The sequence below is a fragment of the Tamandua tetradactyla genome, chromosome 20, assembly GCF_023851605.1.
Source record: "Tamandua tetradactyla isolate mTamTet1 chromosome 20, mTamTet1.pri, whole genome shotgun sequence".
NCBI lineage: Eukaryota > Metazoa > Chordata > Mammalia > Pilosa > Myrmecophagidae > Tamandua > Tamandua tetradactyla.
Window position 1 is genome coordinate 13,604,732 of NC_135346.1, and position 22,551 is coordinate 13,627,282.

The following is a 22,551-nucleotide window of genomic DNA, read 5'->3' on the forward strand; positions in this document are numbered from 1 at the left end:
GATTGCAGGAGAAGGTGGGTGGCTGCAGTGACAGGGCTGGGCTGGGCAAGAGGTGGGATAGAGTCAGGGTCTTTGTCACACGTGGCATGCAGACCCCGGAGGACAGTGAGGGTGGCACAGGGGGGCGGTGTCGTCCAGTTCAGTCCGTGACCTGGGCTGCCTGCCCTGTGCTGCTCGGGCAGGGGAGTCTGACCGCCTTCCTGTTGAGTCGAGCAGACTTCTTAAAGCATTGTGATCTTGAGCAAGTCACTAAACCTCTGAGCTTTGATTTCCTCGTCTGCAAAAGGGAGCCCCCATCAAACCCACCCACAACGGAGGGGCGTTCTGCGGGCTGGGTGAAGGCCCTGCGCCCCACCCCTGTGAGTGCTTGGCAGTTTTCGCCATCCTTGTGCCCGCCGCCCTGGCCTCCATGCCACTCGGGCCACTCGGCCACCCTCCAGACCTCACTCTCTGCAGTGCTCTTGCCTGCGACTTTGGAGCTGGGCAGCAGGCAGCCCCGGTGAGCTTGTCTGTCCTCCGGATCCTGCTGCTGGGGGATTGGAGGCGCGGAGAGAGAGGGTCCGGACTGAGGTCGCGTCTGAGGCGGGAGGGTTTTCCTAGTCAGCTAGACCCGTGGTCACGCCCTGGCTTAGGGAGCCAACGCAGCGCCGCAGCACGGCTGCAGAAGGGACACCCAGGCGTAGCGGGGAGAGAAGGGGGCAGCGAGCCGTAGACGGGATCCAGGGCTGGCAGCGTGTGGGGCGGGGACTGGGTTCATGCAGCGGGCTCTCTGCCTGGCGGGACTGGCTCCCCCATCATTGCCGTGGGCAGTGAGGCGGCCCACGTTCTAGGACGAGCTAGAACATGGGGGGAGCCCTCTGGACCCTGAGCCCCAGAGCTGTTCTCTGGGGAGGACTCAGCACCTGAGTAGCTGGGCCAGTTAACAAGCCACTCGGGGTGGTCCTCTCAGAGTGGGGACAGGAGCAGGCTCTGCCACCCAGGACGCTGCAGAACTAGAGATAGTGGGTGGGGAAGCATTTTCCACCCAGCAGGAACTGACAGAGGGCGCAAAGGCAGCTCAGCATGGGCTCAGCCATCAGACCACGTGGATTCCCAGTTCGGCCAGTTACTAAGAGGTCAAGACACCCACCCGAGCCCGACGTGTGACAGGTGGATGGCCCACAGCTCACAGGGTTGTTGGGAACAAGTAGTAGTGCAGGTAGGGGACAGGTTCAGTAAGCCAGCGCTGCCTCTGTTGCCCTGAAACTGAAGATACTGAGATACTGAGATTAAGTTGGTTTGGGGAACTTTCTCTGGGGACGTGGGTGGGCTGGTGGTGGAGCCCAGCCTAGTGCCTTACTGGTGAGGCTGAGGTTTGGCTCAGTCACCCCGGGGCCGGGTACGTCCCAGAGTCTCAGCCAGGAGGCCCTGGCCCTGGCCGCCCGCTGCGCTGGTTGTCACTCTGAGAATGTGCCCTTGGTGTTGCCTGGACTGGCTTGTGTCTGAATTCAGGTAGCGCAATCTTCCTGCAGAATCGGTCTTGTTTGCTCCCCCCACCCCCCGCCCCGCAGCGCTCACTGGGGCACCGTTAGTGATTTGGGAGGGCAGGAGGCCTTGGCAGTGGAAGTGGATACTTCGGGAGGGCCCGAGCAGGTTGTGGGCACTGTGTCGTTTGGGACTGCTGATCCCCCTTGCCGGCCGTCTCCGTCCCCTTTAGTGGGATCCCTGCCTGCCTGCAGGCTCCAGGCCCAGGCGACAGGTGATGCAGCCCCTCACCCGACCTCAGGACCCCTGTGGGTGGGAAGGAGAGTCAGGCTGACGGAAGCAGAGCCTGGTTCTCATGCTGCTGCAGTCGGTGCCTGTGGGGAGGTTGGTTAAGTTGGTTATGGCGGCAATTTTCTATGAGATTGAGAATTTCTCAAGCTGTCTTTGAGGGTAACGGCCTCCGTTTTGTTGCAGATGGAAGAGAAGAGGCGAAAATACTCCATCAGCAGCGACAACTCTGACACCACCGACAGTAAGGCCTTCCCTGTGGGTTGTCTGCAGGGAAAGCATGTGGATAATTGTCAGGCCCAGGTGGGGGACGCTGCCCGGAGCCCCCAGCTCCTCCAAGCAGCCTCAGGGGGCCATACAAGCAAAAGCATAAGTCAGGTCAGGTCCCTCTGCTCCCAAGGAAGTTTCGTCCACCTTACTGTAGCCTCCAGGGCCTTACTGTTCTCTTCTCCATCTCCTCCCCTTCCGCCTGGGTCTCAGCCCCATGTGTTTTGCTCTGGTTCAAACAGACCCACTCCCCCGTGGGCCTTTGTGTGCATTGCCCCTGTCTGCTGCTCCTCTCCCTCTGCCCTTCCTGTTGGCCCAGGGCCCTGTTGGGAAGTTTGACACACCAAATACAGAACCTGTCACTCTGCATTATAATGACCTGATACATGTCCATCCTCTAACAAGGCAGGTAAAAGAGCTCCTCGATAAGAGCTGGTCATGTCTTGCTCACTGCTGTAGCCCCAGCACATAGCTAAGGTCTGGCACGTAGTAGGTGCTTAGTAAATGCTTGCTAAAGAAATTGATGAAGAAACCTGACCTTCATGGGCTTTTGAGAATAGAATCTCAGAAGTAGACTCAGCACATGGGTGGATGTGTCAGTGGGCCAGCTGGTGCAGCGGGGTTTGTCAAGGAGAAAAATGAGGCCTCGGGGGCCTCTTCCCCAGCGCTCAGTCCCAAGGCAGCTCTTCTCACATGTCCCAGGAAGCTAGGCCTGCCTGGAAGAGAAGGATGTTCTACCCTGCGGGGGAGGCCACTCCTAGCAATGCTTGTCCTGGTGGAAGGCCAGGCTAAGGAAAGAAGGGGCTGTACGTGGGAGGTTGGACCTGAAGGCTGGCAACTCTGGGCCTCTCCTCATTCACAGATGCAGTGACCAAGTGGGGTTGGAGGGTTCTCTGAGGCCACTCATAGCTCCCAAAGTTCTGAGCCCCCTGCAAGCTGGAGGACAGATGGCCTGGGTGGCTGGTCAGGTTCTAGCCCCTTCCCTGCTTCAGGACTCGTCCGCAGTCCTTTGGGGTCTGTCAGCTCAACTTGGCTCCACTGTCCAAACTGACCAGCCCTTCCTCCACGTGCCAGGAAATCGCAACCCCCTGCCCCCTGCTCATGGCACACTGCCTATGGCCTGGCGCAGCCACTTCTGACTTTATTGCAAGCACAGGGACCCTTTGAGGCCCAGCCCCCTGGAAGGGTGAGCTTCTGGGCAGCACAGTCCTGGGGCTAAATTAGGATTGAGGCAGGCTGGGTGCACACCTTGCCCACCACCCACCACCACCATGCCCAGCCAAAGCCCTGGAGTCTCTCTGTGTCCTTCTTCCTGCTCCTTTGACCCACAGGGGCAAAGGCCTCAGACTTGCAGCCCATTGAGGACTTTAGACCCTAAGAAGAATAGCAGCTAACGTGCTCAGGAATCTGTGTGCAGATAGCAGCTAACGTGCTCAGGAATCTGTGTGCAGGGCTTGTGCTAAGAATTTACAGGCACCATGCCATTTAATCCTTGCAAAAACCTTATGAAAGCAGTTATGCTCTCGTCCCCATTTTATAACTGAGGAAACAGGCTCAGAAAGATTAAGTCATTTGCCCAGGGTGACACAACTAGTAAGTGGCTCCAACCAGGGCTGAGGCGCAGTCTTGGTTCCGCTTCCAAGCTGCGCACTTCCATTCCCCTGGTCTGCTGCTCTGCCCCCACCAGGTGTCATCCCTGAGCATTGTGAGAATAACAACAGGGGCCAGGGGCTGGGCTGGGCTTGGGGGGCTGGACACTGGGAATAGAAGGTTATTCTAGCTTTCTCAAGGAGGAAGCAGAGGCCCAGAGAGGGCAAGGGCCTTGTCCAGGGTCACACAGCAATCTAGCCCCCAGCCCTTTGAGCTCCCAAACCCCTCTGGTTGGTGCATGGAGGAGCTTCATGTCCCCACTGGTCAGTGGAGGGACAGTCCCAGGGCAGAGGTGGGGAGTCTCCAGATGCTGAACAGCTCCACCTGTGCACATTCAAGCCAGAACTTTCTTTATGGGATTTCTCTCCTTGGACACGGGTGGGTGGTATTCTCAGCCATCCAGAGCGCCTCACAGGCTGTGCTCTCTCTGCAGGTCACACTACATCTGCATCACGATGCTCCAAATTGCCCAGCAGCACCAAGTCGGGCTGGCCCCGGCAGAACGAAAAGAAGCCCTCAGAGGTGGGTAGTGATGGGCGTCCTGAGAGATAATGCAGGTGGCAGCCAGAGCAGGGAGACCTTTAGGAGGGAGTGTGGGGGTGGGGGTGCCGGTGGATGGGGGAAGAGCACTCTGGGCAGAGGGCATGGCCAGTGCAAAGGGAAGCTAGGGAAGCCGAGCAGCCTGATGGTGGCGGGGTGGCGTGCCAGGTCATACAAGCCTTGTGCGTTGTTGTGAAGATGCTCTCATTGATCTGAACAAGGGAAACCTTTTAAGGCCCATAAGCAGGGTAATAACAGTCTGATGTTTTAATAAAAGGCCCCACTGGCTGCAGTGAGGAGAAAGAATTGTTGAGGGGAAGAGGGGAAGCAGAGAGGCCAGTGAGAAGGCTGGCTCGAGCGGCCGTGTTGGTGAGCTGCGAAAGAGACTGTGGCCAGTGGCAGACTGAGAAACTGTAGGGTTTGGGTATTTGGAGCTGAGGCTGATGCGATTTGCCCTTGTGAGGGTGAAGGATGGGCTCCTGAGAGTCGCCCGCTTAGTTTTCTACTCTTTACTACGTTCATCTCACACGCATCTGCATTCCTTAAGCCTGCCTAGCCCTGACCCTCGGGTGGGGAGAACAGCACGGAGGGGGTGGGGGACAGAGGAATGGACTTGCGGACCGGCCTTCCTGGGGCGGTGAGATAGTGTCTTCTTGCTGAGCTGCATGACATCTTAGGTCTTCAGTTCTAGTGCTGCGTGTCATTCCTTGCTCCATGGGAAGCAGCTGCAGGAACATCCCAGGATGGTTTAGGCCGGGCGTCCTCCCCACCGGGTCGAGGCGTCAGATGAGATCAGTGGCGTGCTTCGCTGGGAATCCAGGGTCACGGGTATAGGCAGGTATTGGGAAAGGGCTCTGCTCTCCCCCTGTGTCTCCCTCGCAGCAGCTCAGGCCTGCTGGCCCGTCCCTGAAAACTGAGCACAGAAGAGGCCCCTGGCACAGAGGGGGCTGCAAGAGCATTGGGTGCTCCAGAGGTGGGGTCTTCAAACCTGACTCTTGACTGAGCACCGTTCTTCAGCCTTCAGAGCAGCTGGATGCTGGGCTGGACACTTGGCGTATATTGTCTTTTTAATTGTTAAAATTAGTCCAGGCTTCTCAGTCCTCTTGTTGCAGATGAGGAAACTGAGGAGCCCAAGGTTGTATAGCTAGGACCTGTGTCCTTGGGATCACAGTGCGCGGCCCGAAGGCCAGGAGCTCGGAGGCAGCGCCCTTAGGGTGGGGGAGGGGCCTTTGCTGGAGCCCGTCCCCGCCTCTCCCCACAGGGTCCAACCTGGCCGCTCAGGCCACAGCCATCCTCTGCAGGGCTGTTCCGCTGAGGCTGGCGTCTGAAGAAGGGACCCAGCCTCTGGAAGCTGACCTAGGACTCTCCCCTTGGGGGGTGGGGGAGGGGTAGGAGACAACGTTGAGATCTAATCCTCTTCCAATCCCTCTACTCTCTCCTTGCCACCCTCAACCTCCACCCCCCCACCCCAGCCTCCGCCCTCCACCACTTCTCACCCACCCCCACCCCTACCTGTGAGAGCAGGGTTACCTTAGGGTCCCAGTCTGGTGCCTTCCCGTGGGGCCCTGGGAGGGGCAGGCGGAGATGGATGGAGATATCTCCAGGAATGCTGTGAGGGCGGGAATGCAGTAATGGGCGGGGGGGGGGGGGGGGGGGGTGCGGGAGGACAGCTCCTAAGGCTCCTACCCCTCTCCTGGGTGGGTGGATGGGATGTCCTGTCCTGGCGTGAAGCTGGGGGCCAGCGGGGCTGGGGCCTGGGAGGCCCTGCTTCCCGCCGGTGTTTGGGTCTCCCTGCCCCCCCCCCATTCTTGAAAGCAGTGAGTTGAATTAGCAAAACAATAACCACCCTTCCTCCCTTCCGGCCCTGGGAGGCAGGACTGGGAATGGTTAAGTCCGTTTGAAGATGAGGACCCTGCCTGTCTGAGAACCCTTTGCTTTCAGGGGCAGTTCTGGTGGGAGGGGGGTGGGCAGGTTCTAGGGAGCTCCTGGGGCTGGCTCCTGCCCTGATCGCAGAGGAGCGCAAGCCCCGCCCCCCGCCCCCCGCCCTGCTCCCTCCGAGCCTCCGCAGAGGGCGGGGCCCCCGGTGGGCCTGAGACCCCAGGGCAGGGCTGCCATCTACACCCAGCAGCAGCCTGGGCTGGGAGGAAGCAGGTGTGGGCAAAGGCTGGGTGGAAAGAGCAATTTGCATGGGGCAGAAATTCCCCTCTTGGGTTTTCCAGCTCAGAGCCTTTGTACCTTTCCCCACCTAAAATTAGAGTCACCCTTCAGCATACGGGTGTGGGAGCCTGGGCCTGTAGGGGGCTGGCAGCAGGGCTGAGCAGGCCCTCAGGTTCCATCCCGGCCTCGGGTCCGATTCCAGGAGCCACGCAGGTGGCTGTGTGGCCTCCCCTTCCGCAGCCTGGCCCGGGCTCCTGGAGGCCCAGGAAACCCTCCCTACCTTGAGCCGTTGCCAAGAAGCCTTTCCCTCCCGCCGTGGGCTGGAGAGCAGCCGGGACGGGGAAACCTTGTCCCTTAAGTGAGGAGGTTGTGCTGTGGCGGCCATAAATTCCCAGCTACCGGTGGGGGGGGGGGGAGGGGGGCGGAGAGGAAATCGTCAGTGAAAGCTTCCAAATTATTTGGCTTATGAGAGGGCAGAGATGAAAGCGAGGATTTGGCGGCAGATAATGTTTGCTCTAAATCTCCTTACTGGGCTGCTCCCTTCTCTTTCTGTGAATGGATGCACGTGGGGGCGGGGGAGCTTTATGGTTTGCTGGGCCTGGGGGCCAACCACTTGGGATGCTCTGGTGGGAGGGAGCTGCCCCCCCCCCCCGCCCCTTCCCCTTAAGTAAGAAGCGTCTGGGTGGTTGAAGTCCTCAAGTCTGGCCCAGCCAGGCTGCAGCGTCACACAGAGCCTGGGGAGCAGGGGCCCTTCCCTGGTGGCTGCAGAGCAGTGGAAGCCCTGCTGCGCTGTCTTCTCATCTGTAAATGCAGACAGATGGAGGGGGCGGGAGGAGGGCCTGGGTGCTTAGCATAGCAGGGGCGCTGGACCCAAAAGTGAACCCAAAGCTGTGGGGGCTTGGGGTCGATGGGCAGGGCACAGCCCTTGATGACCTGTCGGGGCCGTGCTTCCCAGTGCACCCCACGGGATGCCCGCTGCACCCTGGGGCAGAAGGAGGTGCCCGGACGCAGAGTCAGGACCCTGGACAGGGAAGAGCCCTTGAGGTCCAGCTTCTCATCTGTCCCTTGCCCTAGTGGGTGGGCCTCGCTCAGCCAGAGCACAGAAGTACGGGAGCCCATTGAAGGGACAGGCCTTGGAGCTGCTGGGAGGCTGGGCTAGGATTTTTGGTGGGGGTGCATGAAATCTGAAGTCTGCTTCGGGATTCTCTGAGCCGGTAGAAGGAAAAAGGTGGGGCTGACCCTGGGCCCAGGCCCCTTCCTTCCTGTGCACAGCCCGCATGTGGATTCCCAGAAAGCTGAGGTTTGTCCCTCGGAGCTCAAGTCTGCCAAGGCAGCCCTGAAGGAGGGCAAGGGATTGGCATGGTTTGGGAGGTGGGGGTATTTTAGACTCTGCCATGTCCTCTGGATAATTGCATAGCCATTATTGGTGCTTGACCCCCAGAGTGGAATCCAGGTCTCTGAGAGTTTGATGGGAGCCACCCGCCAGGCGTTCTCCATTAGAAAATTTTTCTTTGGTGGGGGAAGGGGTTTGATAACATATGCCACATAAAAATTTCCATTTTAATTGCTTTCAAATAAACAATTCATTGGTAATAATTGCATCCACAGTGTTGTCCTACCAGCATCACCATCCATTACCAAAACGTTCCCATCATCCCTGACAGAGTAGTTTTTTTTTTTTTAATACCAATACCGCACCCCACCCCGTCCTCCAGTGAATGACTCAGCTGGTCTGGAATGGGGCCCCACGTCCCTGTCCTTTTTTGAAAGCTCTCCTTCTGGGAGCCAGGATTAAGGACCACTGCCAGAGACCTTTTCTTCCCAATTTGCCAACTTCCCTGGCTTGATTGCTTCCTGGAAGCAACTCAGGTTGGTAGTTCTGTCTAGGCTGAAGGAAGGAGAGAGAGGCTGTCCAGCCTGGGTCAAGGACTATGCAAATGCAGGGAGGTGGGTGGGGCACCCCCCCCAGCCCCCACAGTGGGTAGGCGAAGGACTAGTTTCTGCCAAGCCCTGGGCCCAGAAGGGATGCAAAGGGCAGGTAGTTGGGGAAGAGACCTGGAGGCCAGCTCTGTGGTTTGGAGGCAGCTGTTTGAGGCTGTGTCTTTCCCAGCCCGGGACAGAGAGGTGGGCGGAAGGAGAGGCCAAGAGGTGGGGGGTTCCCCTCGGTTGGCTGTCTTGAGGTAGAAAGCTGTGTTTTCAGGATACGAGACATCAGTCTTTGGGCCCAGGAACTGCTGATATTGATTCAATTAAGCAAGCACTCAGGAGCACCTAGTAGGCCCAGTCCAGTGCTCAGGGAATAGGGAGAGCAGGCTTGTCCCAGGGAGCGTGTCTTCTGACTGGCAGCAGGAAGCAGGTGCCACAGAGGGACGTCTGTGCTATGGGAGGTGCAGCAGCTGGGCTGTTAGGAGGCCCAGGCTTTGTCCCCAAGGAGCCCTGACCTCGGGCAAGGCCTGCTCCTCTCTGAGCCCTTTCTGTAAAGCCCTGCCCCTGACCTGCAGCCCACCGTGGGGTTTGTGCTTTGTAGATGTGACTGCCCTTGAAGTTCTAGAGGTGAGTGAAGGGGAGCAGTTAGGTGAAGTCAGCCTCCCTGGAAAGGAAGCCTGGATTGGTCCCAGAATAGGGGGGATAGAAGTTGGGATCCAGCTGTCAGCTCCTTTGCAGGCTCTGGTGACAAATTTGTCTGTCCATGGACAAGAGGATAGACCCTCCGTACAGCCAGTGCAGGTTCCACAAGGGCCCTTTGACAATGCCCGGCCCTGCCTGCCCCTCCAGTGATGGGCCTGGGGGTAGACAGTCCCTGTGAACAGCCTCTGTCACCAGAGAGGGGGTGTCCTCCACATCCAGTGTCCATGAAAGTCCATCAGGACAACCTTCTCCCCAGAAAAAGCTGGGACTGAAAATGCAGCCTATCAGCTTGACTCCATGCTTTTCAAAACGGTACCCTTTCACCCTGGGTGAAGATTTGGATGGGCAGGATTGCAGTGGGGCTGGATTGGCACTCACGTCTTCAGGGTAAATAAGATGCCTTCTGGGGGAGCAGAGGTCTTATCCAGATGTTTGAAATAGCATATTTTTATTTTAACACAACGATGGTATATGATGGAGTAAAAATGCAAAATCCCCATGAACTTTGGAAAGAAAACAGGAGAATGCCCTGTTGTGCTTGCCCTTGTGAATTTGAGCCATGTTTCCAGCCCGCCAGCAGTGCCCCCCTCTCCCTGTGAGGCAGGCGGGAAGCGCCCTTCAGCTGGGCTCAGCCTCTGCCTTCTGAAACTCACACTGCCTTCCTCTGGAGTTGGGGGCAGGATCCGCTTCCAATAGAGTTGAAACTTTACTGCTCCTGCCAGCTGGAAAGGCCTCCTGGCCTCTGGGACTTGTCTTGCAAAAGAAATGTGCGTAATAAATTCTCTTTAAGAGCAGGAAGTGCTGTTATCCTTGTGAAAGTAAGAGAAAGAGCTGTTCAGTTTTTTTTTTTTTTAAGCATCTAACTAACTTAGCCTTCTGGTAGCTTGAAACATGACTGGGCAAAGGGTAGCTATTCCCAGAGCTCTCCTCTGGTGTTTTATACTGAATTTTAACTATGGAGGTTTGCTCTTGGCTAAAATACTCTTTATCAGATTCCAACCCAGGAAAAAGAAGAAATAATCTGGCTGGTTGGGAGGCAATACTGCAGTAGTTAAAGGGCAGGCTTTCCTACAAGGTAGACCTCAAGAAATGGTTTAACCTCCAGAGCCTCAGTCCAATTCTGTAAAATGGGGGTAATATGTATTAGGTGAGATGATGTAGGTAAAGCATTTTAGGCAACGTCTGGCACACCAATAGGCATAGATAACTTTTCACTATTAGCTTCTGTTTCTTATGATTTAAGTGTTCCATTTAGCAGTGGATTAAAAAAATTAACTGTGATTTTAAAGGTACATGGTAGTAATTTAGCTTGGCTCCTTCAAGACAGACCCTCAAAAAAATTTCTTGGGAGATGAAGACCCAAGATGAAGGAGTACCTCTAGCTCTGCACTGGGACTCTTGGTATGGTCAGCAGTCAAGGGGAGGCAGTCCTGGTCGAGTCTTTTTCACTGGGTTTGGGACAGCGACTGAGATGAGCTCCTGAGGTCTGCCTGGAGGAATCCTTTGGGCCTGCCTCCACTTGCTTGCCTTGCTAGGACAGGAAAGGTAGATCAGAATTTTTTTAAAAAATATTTTTATCGTGTAATATAACATACATACAAAGCAAAGAAAGAAAAAAGCAAGTTTTCAGAGCACTCTTCAACAAGTAGTTACAGGACAGATCCCAGAGTTTGTCCTGGGCTAGCATACCATCAGTTCAGAATTTTTATTGCACTTCAGGCCAGTGCCACAGCAGGCACGTTGATAAGCAAGACAAATGTAATCTTTGCTTTCTTGCAGCTTAGCTGTTAGAGGAGATGGACATTAACCAAATAATTCTGCATATAATTGTATTTTGTAATCGTATTAAGTGCCGGGCCCTTCCTTAAGTAACTGAACTTCCTGTTGGCATGTCTTGATCTGAAGTACTCTTTGATATAATAATTTACTCGTTGAAGAACAGGAAGCAGAGAATAAGGTGCCAGTATGAAATGTTCAAATAACTTCGACTGATCCTTTGATCACATATAGAAGCTCTTAGAATAGTGTCTATTGGCCATGTGGTCAACACACATTTGAAGTGGTCTATTATTTTTATTTCCTTTTGAAGGTCACTTGGACACTACTGATACTTTCTTACAGAGCCTGGTTTTAGTTCTCCCTGGGGAAACAGAAGCAGAAAGTTAAATTTAAAAAATAATATTTTTATTGAGAAATCACACACACACCATCCATAGATGGTGGACAGTCAGCGAGTTACAGTATCATCCTATAGTTGTATATTCATCACCATGATCATTTGTAGAATATTTGCATCACTCCAGAAAAAGAAATAGAGAAAAAAATTCATGCATCCCATACCCCTCCCCCCTCCCTCTCATTGACCACTAGTCTTTCATTCTACCCACTTTTCAGAAAGTGAGATTTTTCAATGGTTGTGGTCTCCAATCTCAGAGGAAAAGGGACCAGAGAACACGGCCGTGTGGTGTGTGCCCAGAGCAGCATGCCTTCGTCTGGGCAGAGCAGGGTGGTCGCCCCTCCAGGGCGGTGTTGGCACCCCTGCCACTCGACTGGTTGTTAAATTAGAGTTTTAGACTTTTAAATATTATTCATACTGTTTGAAGAAGCTACCATTAACATCTCCCAAGCAGCTTGGCAGAACTCAGTTGCTAGGCAGCAGACCTTTAAGGACAATTTGTCCATTTCTGCCAAAAGAGAAAAGTAGTAAGCATTCACATTCTAAGAACATTGCTTGTTTTCCACCTCCCAACTTTTTTTTTGCCACAGCAAGGCCTCCAATTCATCAGTGTCTGTTTTATTTTTAATTTAGTTTTCATAAATAATTCAAAAGAGAATTAGGAGAGTAATTGAGTCCTTTTCCAAGCCTAACCTTTGGCATTTCAAAACGAAAAAAAGACGTTTAGGTTACATTGGGTTGTCATACTCTTGGGTAGGTTTTATTTTTAAATGTCTGGCGGCTCCTTTGGGAGACAGAGAATTCCCAGCGGCCGGCCATGGCCTTGGCCATCAGCCAGGGAAGGTGTCCGGGTCAGGGCAGATCCATGCAAGGATCTTCAGTGTTCGCATTTGTTAGCATCTAGTGAATGCTAGATGGAATGTGCTAGGCGTCGCGTGCAGTGCTGGTCCCCAGCCCTGCAGCCTGGGCAGACCCAGTCCTGCCTCACGGAAGTCACCATCTGGTGGGGAAGACACATTGAAGAAACCTGGAGAGTTCAGTATGCACGAAACCTGGGAATCAGACAGGGCGCGGGACACAGGCTGGGATGGGGAAGGCTTCCCAGAGCAGAAATGGTCTGAACTGAGCTAAAAAGTGAGATGGGCGAGCCAGACTTGGGTGAGAAAGGAGAGGGCTCCAGGCACCGTGTACCTCGGGAGCTGCAGTCCCTCCTGAGCTTGAGGGGCTGGGAACACCATCAGATCTGCATATTCCAGCCCTTGGGGAAACCACCTTACTCGGCTTCAAGTTTAACTCCTACGGGTAGTGGGCAAAGTCTGAAAACCACAGTGAACGTGTCCGAAGCAGGGAGTGGGGCTGCGGGGGTGGGGTAGTGCTGGCTGGCTGGCTCTGGAGCTCCTGGGTTGCTTTGGCACTTGCCACATGTCAGACCTTGAGTAGTTTAACTAACCGAGTCCCAGGTTTCTCAGATGTAAAATAGGGATGATGGTGGCACCTCCTCACAGAATTGGTTTAGGAATCGATGATAAATTAATGGAAAAACAGCCCTTAGATGGCTAGTCAGCACATAGTGTTGGCTGATAACTGCGATGATGCTGCCCTCCGTGTTTCCACGAGACCTCTAATTGAAAGGGCCTATAGAGTCTAGAGTGCCACCTGCTTCCTGAGAGACCCAGGACGCGAACTGGGAACCTTCTTGGAGCCGTGCTCTTCTTGCTTTCCTGAATCTCCTGAGCTGGGTCCGGGGTCCCCTCCTGCCGTGGGTTCTCAGTGCCAAGTTTGTTCCTAGGTCAGGACCACCGCCCCCCGCCTGTGTGCCTTGGCAGTCTAGTGTCTCCGGCTCCAGCCTGGGCTGAGCGCTGTCTCTAAGCCTTGCAGACCAGAGGCTGTTGCAGACACTCCATCCAGCGCCCGCAGTAGGGGACCAGCCTGCAGCTGTCTCCGCAAGGTGTCTCAGCCAGTTAACAGTGGTTCAGAGAGCGCCACCACGCACTGCGGGGCGGTCAGCAGATAGTTCCCCGGGCCTTCATTCCTTCATTTGTTCATTTATTCAGCCTCTATTTATGGAGCGCCTACTAGGTGCCAGTCGCCAGGCCACATGCCCTGAGAATATAGCAAAGAACAGGACAGGTATAGAGAGACAGACAAGGAATAAGCAAATATGAATAAATCGGATCGTTTCCACAAGTTTGTAAGTGCTGGGAAGGATGTGGGAATCCTTTTAATCTGTGGGAAGGGATGGCAAGTGGCCATACCGGGCACTTCTGGAGTGAAGATAAACCAGGGAGGAATCCCTGAGGAGATGACAGTTAAGTTACAGCCCATGATAAGGAAACAGCAAGAGGTTTCAACATGTGTGTCTCTTTAGAGGGGCCCGTGGTGACCCCAGGCTCCTGAAGGGTTGGTTTCTGGGTTGAGATGCTGTGTTGCCCCGGGTAGCCAGTTCCCGATGGCATATGAGCACCGAGGACTTTACATTTCACACCGTTGGCTGGACTGGGTCAAGAGAGCTTTTAGGCAGCTGAGAGTCCGCTTTGGGTTCAGTGCCTCCCTGGTGGGCCTCGTCCAAGGGCTTGCGGAAAAGTAGCCCAGCCCCGCAGCCGTCTTGAATTTGCCAGTCTCCAGCCTCGGGTGGAAAGGCCCCGACCAGACGTGGGAAGGTGGGGGGACTTTTTGTGGGGGGCACCACAAAAGCATTCGGGGCCTGAGTTTGTGTTCTAGTATTAGCTGTCTTACTGCTTGCTGAGAAGATATGCAAATGATCAGGGCTGTGAAATCTTAGCCACATTCCATCTTCTGTTTAATTAGCATTTAATCGTAATCTCATTTTAATTTTTTCACACTGGCTCCCTAATTAAATGTTAGGGTGTTAGTCTTAACAATTAAATTATATTGGCAAATAGAGTCTCCAAGATGTTTGACCTTTTTTAAGCCAGGGCCTCTCGAGCTAGATGTCGACGGTAATTAGATTTCTGCAAGATGCTGCTTCCAGCCCCCTCGGTGCACCCATTTCCTTTTTTTCCTTGTTGTTACGGCCTCGGGTTCAAATGAAGTGCACACAGCCAGTGAGTTGGACCCCCGGCAGGCAGAGGCTGCACCGCTGCTCTTGGCTTCATGTCTAGAAGCCGAGTGAGCTGGCTTAGACCCGGGGCACCTCCGTGGATGCTGCTGTGGGTCGATTTGGAGTTTTTATCTGAGGCCTGGAATCCTTGTGGTTTTCCTTGATTCAGTGATAGGAATTATTCTTTAACTTGTGATTCTCATGGCATCTGGAGGTCCAGCGCAGCCCTTCGTGGCAGGGTGGGGGGTGGGGGGGTGTCGCGGTGAAGTCCGGCTGCTGGGCAGGAGGCATTGCCAGAGCTGGGGGGCGGGGCTGGATTTGGAGATTGTTCTGGGCTGGAGATCCGAGGGCAACAGACAGAACACCAGAAAGGACGGTTTTCCCTGGAGGAGACCAGGGCTCGGGAGAAAACCAAATCATGGGGTGACAGCCTGGCCCAGAGGGAACTGGGATGGGATTAATTAAGAAAGAACATACCCTTGTCTTCCTCCTTTCCCAGCACACAGAGGGCGGTTTTGTACAGCCCCTGGCATCCTGCTTCCCGGACCCACGGGACATTATTCTCTGAACTGTCCCAGCCCCCAGCTGTCCCTCAGCTATTTGCAGAAGGTCCTGCCTTTTCTTGGGGTTTGGCCGTGCACCTGCTCTCTCACACCTCCACTTGTGCCTGTGGTTGCAAAGGGACAGTGGAGAAATTCCCTGGACAGACACATCAATGCATTCACGGAAGCCTTCTCCCGTGAGTCTTTTCCTCTAATTTTTGCCTTTCCTTGCAGGGCCTTCCCTTGCCTCTTGGGAACTTCAGTCCTTCCCTCAAACCCTGTCTTTTAGTAGGTCAGAGCTCATGTGCATTCATTTAGCACGTTTCTTGGCCCTCTCCTGTGTGCAGAGCCTGTGCTGAGTTCGGAGAAGGTGGGTTACGGGCTGTACCCCGTACTCCTTCCTTGTGGGTGGTTTTCTTGCTTTTCAAGCAAGCAGACACGAGGCCCACTCCTGTTGCGTTTGTCTCTGCCCCTGGGCTTGGGCCTGTGGGGCAGGTGGCCCAGAGGTGGGAGTCGCGGGGCAGCCTGCCACTGTGCCCTGTTGTCCGACAGGTCTTCCGGACAGACTTGATCACAGCCATGAAGATCCCGGACTCCTTCCAGCTCAGTCCAGATGACTACTACGTCCTGGCCGACCCGTGGCGGCAGGAGTGGGAGAAGGGCGTGCAGGTGCCTGCTGGGGCCGAGGCCATCCCGGAGCCCGTGGTGAGGTGAGCTGGGCTGCCTGGGCTGCAGGGCCCACGGGCGGGAGAGCAAGGGGCAAGGGACCCCCTGGTCCGGGTCCTCCTCTGTAGCCCGTCTCTACCCCGGATTTGATTGTCTTGGCCCATAAATCCCCGATGTGTTCTAGAATCACTGGCAATTTCCCTTTGAGGCAAAGGGCTTGGGCTTGGCTCTTGGAACCAGACTGCCTGGGTTCAAATCCTACTTCTTGTCACTCACATTCAGTGATTCTCAGCGTGAGTCTGCCTGAACTTCACTTTTCTTATCTGTGAAACAGGCGTGAAAATATCACCCCCACCTCATACAATTGTCGTGATGACTTATTGAAATGACACCTGGAAGGTGCCTGGCATGGGATTTGGCACACAGCAAGTGCTCAGTTGAAACTGGTCATGGATTCAATTGGTGAAGTTCCACAAGCAGATTTTATCAGTCAGCTCTCTTGTGATGATGTGCTAGCACTCCTAAACCTTTTTAGAGGGGAGTCAGATCGTTGGTGCTCAGTAGATGGTTAGGGAAGCAGCTGCTATTACCGGCCTCTGAGCAGGACGGTGCCTGGTGGCCGCATGTTACAGCCATAGGCCCTGGGAACTTGGGTTTTTGGTGGTCTAGCCTTGGCAGCCCCCTGACTTTCGCTCGGGCGCATGGAGACCTGGCCTGGGGGGCAGAAGTTGACATTGGCACCGTCACGTCCCTGGCAGCTGCTCCCATGACTGTCTCAGCAGCGTTGCATGCCAGCTTAGCCTCAGCCCTGCTCGGGTGCTGTGAAGAAATCGGGGAGGTGGAGCAGTGTTTCCTGCCATCTAATCCTGAGGCCGGAATGCCAACCAACCCATGTCGGGAACCCTCTGAGAATCAGGGGAGCAAGTGTGGGATTTGGAGAATAAATCTGTTCTCCGCATCCCCTGCCTGGGGCCGGAAACAAGTGTGTGGCCCTCTGCTCAGATCCACATGCTTATCTCTGCAGACTGAGTTGCTGCTCCTTGGCCTCAGTGAGCCTGTTTCCTTATCTGTAAAATGGGGATAAAAGCAGCACCTGCCTGGCTGTGTGGTTCTGAGGATTAAATGAAAATACTCACACCAAGTAGTTGCCACGGTTCCTGGCACATGCCAAGACCCAGGGCAGTGGAGAGAGGGGCAGGCCACCAGCTGGCCAGAGGGAGATGATTCCTGATCAGGCTTGGCCTGGCAGTCTGTCCTCTCCTTGATGTAGATGTCAGGTGGTTCCGGAAACATCCGCCAACCTGGGTAATTAATTGCAGATGCTTCCGCACCAGTAGCTTGGCTTCAGTCAGCCTGTACGGTGCTTCATCTGTTGACATCAAGAGAAGAGCACATGTCCAGACGGCTTTGGCCTTGCTAGGTACATTCCCAGCATAACGCATGGCTACACTAAGCTGGCATCAGCCCCCTCGGTGCTCCCTGCTCTTTTTGGAGAGGATAGACTTGGGATGGGGAGGGTGCTCTCCTGGACTCATCTCCTCACCCTACTTCTCTCCCGTCTCCCCCCAGCCCAGCCCCTCTGTCTTCTGGGTGCTCTCCAGGTCCTCATTTGGAGGCCGGCACAGGAGTTGCAATGGCCGTAATTTTACAGAGTTCTCTGTTCCTGGGCACTTGCTGTGTATCTTTAATTATCATATCAGGTCTATAGAGTACAGAGGACTGTCCCCATTTTATAGATGAGGAAGTTGGGAAATTCTGGGGAATTCCCTGCATGGCCACCAGCGCTGGTGGGCCAGGAAGTGAGAGGCCACAGGAAGGAGCCCTGGGTGTCCCCGTGAGGCTCAGCGAGAGAGAGCCTTGTGCCCTGGTCACCCTGGCATGCTGGCTCTGACTGCTCTCCTGCAGCCACTCCCCTGGTGTCCCTCTGTCCCTCCCTTTTTCTGTGCCCAGTTCCTCCCAGGCCACTAGGTATGACTTTCTCTCTCGTGTTCATAATCTGAGCTCCCTCCAGGTGGCGAGTGCCTGTTGTCCCTCCATGCTGAGCTGAGCGAGGGGCTGCTCTGCCCCTTCCTTGTGGCCCAAAGGCTCGATCCAGCACAAGGCTGACCGCCAGCTCATGCCTGGTGTTTTGGGGTAGAAACCTCTGCCGGATCTCAGCCCAGCTGTCCGCTTCCACCCAGCTGGCCTGGGTTCTGCTGGCCTCAGCTGCGGGGGCGGCCTTGGCTGAGGGCCACGCCCGTCCACACCTGGTGGGAGAGCTTCCTCCAGAGCCAGGCCCAAGAGGGGAAGCAGTTGAATGAAGCTCCCAGGAGCACAGGAAATGGCTTTTCTGGTGTGAGCCCCCAAGTCCCGGCTCCTTGGTGATCTTGGCCCTAGAGGCCAGGCCAGGTGGCAGACTCTTGGCCAGGAGCTGAAGCCACTTCTGCCTGTGGTGGGCTCGGGGTGGGGGGTTGCCCAAAAGCCAGACTAAGCACATGCTCCGGGTGCAGACAGAGTAGGGTCACAGCCCAATAGAGACAGTCCGAATGAGTAGTGTTCCCGTTTGCTGGCTCTTTCTTGGGTGGAGTGGCCGCTTCCACAGCCTCGGGCCTTCCTTCACCTGGCCCTGTGCGGTCGAGGGTGGTGCCAGATCCTTTCCCTTTCTTCATGCCCATCCGGGCCTCCCTCCAGGTCAGGCAGCCCTTCTCCCCTCCCCGCTCGGGCCTCCGCCTCCCTGTCCCCCTCACCCTTCCTACTCCTCCCGCCTGCGTCCAGAGCATTCTGGGAGCCCTCCCCACGGCCCAGCTGGGCCCCTGTGCCACGCAGCAGCCCTCCCCAGCCCAGTCTGCGGCTGAGTCCCAGCCCCTGGCAGCCCTGCCTCCGGCCCCCAGGACGCCTCTTGGGCAAGCGGGGGGCTTCTCAGCCCGGGCAGGGCCAGCCAGAGGGAGGCCCAGCTCTGCAGCGATAACCATGGCAACGGGTGAGGGGAGAGCTGGCATTTTGAACTGGCATCAGGAACTGAGGGGCAGCACACAGCTGAGCCAAGCGGGGAAAGCCATGTCCTTCCAAGGCAAAAAGGCTTTATATTCCAGAGATGTCTTAAAACATAAAGGTCTCAAAATATACCCTCACGTGCATGAAGTGCTTCGTATGTGCCAGGCACTTGTAGGAGCGTTACATGTATTCATTCATTAAATCCTCACGCCAGCCCTATAAAATGGGTGCTATTTTTATTATTAGCCCATTTTATAGATGAGCACACTGGGGTGCAGAGAAGCAGCTTGCCCAAAGCCCATACCCTGCAGCCAGGGTGCTTCCAAGCTGCCTCAGAGACAGAGCCATGGCCCCAAGGGAAGGCTGAGCTGGGACTGTAGCAGACACATCTTTGTCTCCAGGAGGATTAGGCAGCTAGTTTGGGGGTAACACTGAAGAGAGACTCACTGTTCATGGAGCAGTGCATCTGGGGCAATGCACGGTGTGGAGTCAGCACTGTCCCCCGAGGCAGCCGTACACCTGGGCTGCAGCAGTGCAGCTGAGTAGGGGCCTCGCTGCTCAGAAGAGGCCTGGTGGCACTTCACTCAAGGCCAGGGGGTCTTTGAGCTGTTGGTGAAGGAGGGGCCGGGGCTTGTGAGAGTGCATGGACAATGCCCGGCCCCTCCCCAGCCCTCAGAGCTCTGCTGAAGGCTCTGAAGCCCAGCCGATCCTATCCCACTTGTCCCAAAGTGGCTAGCACAGGGCATGGCCTGGGCACTAACTACTTGGGACACCTCCTACAGGGCTGTGGATGTGTGCTCTGGGCAGCTTGGAAGTTATGGGGGACAAGGGGACAAGGGCTGAGGATCTGCCTGGAGCCCTTTGGGTCTTCTTTTCTGTCCATTGACATCATCTGAGTCTGCAGGGTGGAGGGAGGGTGGACGGGGAGGATAAGAAGGTGGCGGGGGGGGACAAGCTTGGCGTCGAAGGAATTCTCACAGGAGCCCCCCAGCACAGTGAGGGTGGCAAGCTGAGGGCCCCTCCCCTCACAATACCCTTTCTCGATTTCCTAGGCTTCTCCCACCACTGGAAGGCCCCCCTGCCCAGGCGTCCCCGAGCAGCTCTGAGCCTGGGGAGGGCTCCCAGCCGCAGTGGCCGGGGAGCAGCCGCTATGACTTGGATGAGATCGACGCCTACTGGCTGGAGCTCATCAACTTGGAGCTCAAGGAGATGGGTAGGTGGCCCTCGGGCTGCGGCTGGGATCTGCGGGAAGGTAGCCCAGCACCCTCGCTCACAAGGCCAGAGGCCAGGACTGGACTGTGGCCTTTGGCTCCGCACAGATCTCGGAGGGGTGGGGTCCCTACTCCATTACTGATTGGAGAAATTATTTGTCTTTGTGCCTCAGTTTCTGTAGCTGTGAAGCAAGGATAGTAATGGGGTATAAATTACAGGGTTCTTGGGAATACTGTAGTAAGCGTGACTGTTAGATGACAAGTAAGTAGGCACAGAAGTGAGTCTAGGGTGACACATGGGGCCTGGGGACAGTTATGGCCTTGTGGCTGAGCCCTCTAACGTGTCCCAGGAAGGGCCAGCTCTGCCAGGGAGCTGGCCATGTGCCCGAGACACATCCACGCAGACCTTTGTCTGCATCTGTGCGTGTTTTTGTGTGGTCAGGAAGGCTGTCGGAAGTCAGAGCACCTCAGTGAGCCGGGGCCTTTCAGATTAAATGGGCTGTCCATTCAGTTTTCAGATGCCCAGAGATGGTGCCTGCTTTTCCCCAGGTCACACAGCTGATGAGTGGAAACCCTCCCACACATCTGCTCTGAATTCTTGCAGCCTTGGGATCTGAGCCGTCCTCAGATCTCCAAGGAGTCTGGCTCCTAACACCCTCCTGTGCCGTCCTTCCCGCAGAGAGGCCGGAGCTGGATGAGCTGACATTAGAGCGGGTGCTGGAGGAGCTGGAGACGCTGTGCCACCAGAACATGGCACGGGCCATTGAGACGCAGGAGGGGCTGGGCATCGAGTACGACGAGGACGTGGTCTGCGACGTGTGCCGCTCTCCCGAGGGCGAGGATGGCAACGAGATGGTCTTCTGTGACAAGTGCAACGTCTGTGTGCACCAGGTGGGCAGCCGGGTGTGCTCTCCCTCCCTCCCGGTGCGCTCACACATGCCGCCCAGGCGGGCCTCCCCTCCTCTGCCCAGGAGACGGGCTGCCGGGTTTCAGATTGTGGGTTTGCCCCTTCACAAGCTGTTTGACTTTGGGCAAGTTTCTTAACCTCTCTGGGCTTCAGTTTCTTCAACTATAAATACAAGTGAGAGTTGTTGGGAGGATTAAGTAAGTTACCATGAGTTATTTGTTCAGAACCATATAGTCAAGGCTGTAAGGGTTTGTTACATCATGAACCTGGTATGGCCTGGCTAGGTCCCCCTCTTGCTAGTGCCCTAGAAGCCCCAGGCCTTAGGCATCTCTGGGCCTTGTTTGCAGAAGACCTAACTAGGATCCAGGGGACCCCTTTCTGGGAAGGCCACTCTGGCCCTGACTTAAAGTGACTTTCCTCCCAGCAGGGGCAGACATGAGCAAAACATGGAGGACGTAGCTGAGTGGTGAAATTCCAGGTACACCTTGCAGGCATTTAGCTTCCCGAGATGCCTTGTATTTCGGCCCCTCATCAGGTGTCTCCACCAGAGGCCGCGTGGCAGTGTAGCTCAGGGCTGGGCTGTGCAGCGGCCAGTGCCTCTCTGACTCCAGGCCACCCCGCCCTGCCCCCAGGCATGCTATGGGATCCTCAAGGTGCCCACGGGCAGCTGGCTGTGCCGGACGTGCGCCCTGGGTGTCCAGCCGAAGTGCCTGCTCTGCCCCAAGCGAGGAGGGGCGCTGAAGCCCACCAGAAGTGGCACCAAGTGGGTGCATGTCAGCTGCGCGCTGTGGATTCCTGAGGTGAGCAGATGGGGGCGGGGTGCCCCTAGGGCCCAGCCCTCGTGCGGGCAGTGGGTGTGCAGCCCCAGGCAGGACGGTGGGAGAAGAGGGTGGCAGTCCCCCAGGGAACTGAGGCAGGGGGCCCACATTGAAATGGGGACCCCTAGTCTCAGGTGGGCAGCAGTGCTCTGGGAAACGTGGAGAGAGGCCCACAGTACCGCAGCGTCCTACAGGGGCTTGCCTGTGCACTGGGGCAGAATCAGATGGTAGTTGCCAGGAAAAGAGGTTTGTGGGCTGCTGGGGGATTCAGGTCTCGACAGAAGTTGGACAGCAGACCGTAGGTGAAAGGTTGTGCGTCCATCCAAACCTGGCAGTGGTTCCAACCAAAGTCAAACCAGACATTTAAAACAAAAATAAGCCAGCTGACAGAAGAAAATCAAGTGGCAAGTCGAATTAAACATTGGGGAACGGGCCTGCTACAGCTGGGGCTGGGATGGAGGGGTGGACCTGTGTCTGAGTCCAGGGAGGGAGGGGCCGTGGGGTGACAGGCTGGGTCCATGGTGAGTTAGCAGAGGCCCTGGGCTCCCCGAGACCCCTCTCTTTCCATTTGAAACGTGCAGTGCTGGAATTCTCCTCAGTTGCAGTCTGGCCCAGAATGAGGTCCTACTCCAGTGCCTCCTGGGCTGGAAGCAGTCCAGGTGTCCGTGTGCACGGGGCCCTCCCCTTCCAGCGTGTTCAATCGGAAGAGCCTCGCTGGGACCCCCGCTGCAGGCTTCTGTGAGGGCGCTCGTTACTGTCAGCACTGGTCACTTGCTTCCACATCAGCGTTTTGGGACTGCCTCTGGGTCACCTCTGGTCTGGATGCAGCAGGGGCAGGCAGAACTCACAAGGGTCCCGCCATGGCCCTTTCTGGCCTTAGGGTGTGGTGTCCCTGATACCTTTGGACAGGAGCCCTCCTAATGAGGCATGAACATGGGAGGTGATGGGTCCTGCCTCTGGGTGGAGGATGGTCTGGGCCCATAAGACATGGCAGGGTCATCATAGGTAGACCTGTCCCCAAAGGAGGGACAGGAGGGGTTTAACAAAGGCATGTGCTCATTGGCCAGGAGAGCCCTGGAAGCCCCCCAAGAGGAGATGCTGCCATGTGGCCCTTTCCTGATAACCAGAAAAATAAATGAAACAAATAGAAGTTGTAATAAGAACTTTGAAGATGCTGTTAGCCAAGGTCCGAGGTGCAGAGGG

General features: G+C 55.8%; 1 protein-coding gene across 7 annotated transcripts in view; it reads left to right on the forward strand.

Annotated features, from left to right (window-relative positions):
• JADE2 (jade family PHD finger 2) overlaps positions 1 to 22,551 on the forward strand; it is a 46,399-nt gene that overhangs the window by 8,418 nt on the left and 15,430 nt on the right. For 6 of the 7 annotated variants that reach the window (XM_077138478.1, XM_077138480.1, XM_077138482.1 and 3 more), the window contains exons 2-7: positions 1,939 to 1,996; positions 4,103 to 4,191; positions 15,326 to 15,483; positions 19,465 to 19,625; positions 20,303 to 20,514; positions 21,163 to 21,330. In XM_077138478.1, the coding sequence (XP_076994593.1) occupies positions 1,939 to 1,996; positions 4,103 to 4,191; positions 15,326 to 15,483; positions 19,465 to 19,625; positions 20,303 to 20,514; positions 21,163 to 21,330 (846 nt within the window). Of the gene's footprint in view, positions 1 to 1,938; positions 1,997 to 4,102; positions 4,192 to 15,007; positions 15,144 to 15,325; positions 15,484 to 19,464; positions 19,626 to 20,302; positions 20,515 to 21,162; positions 21,331 to 22,551 lie in introns of those variants that run through there. The other variant, XM_077138483.1, reaches the window with a different exon arrangement.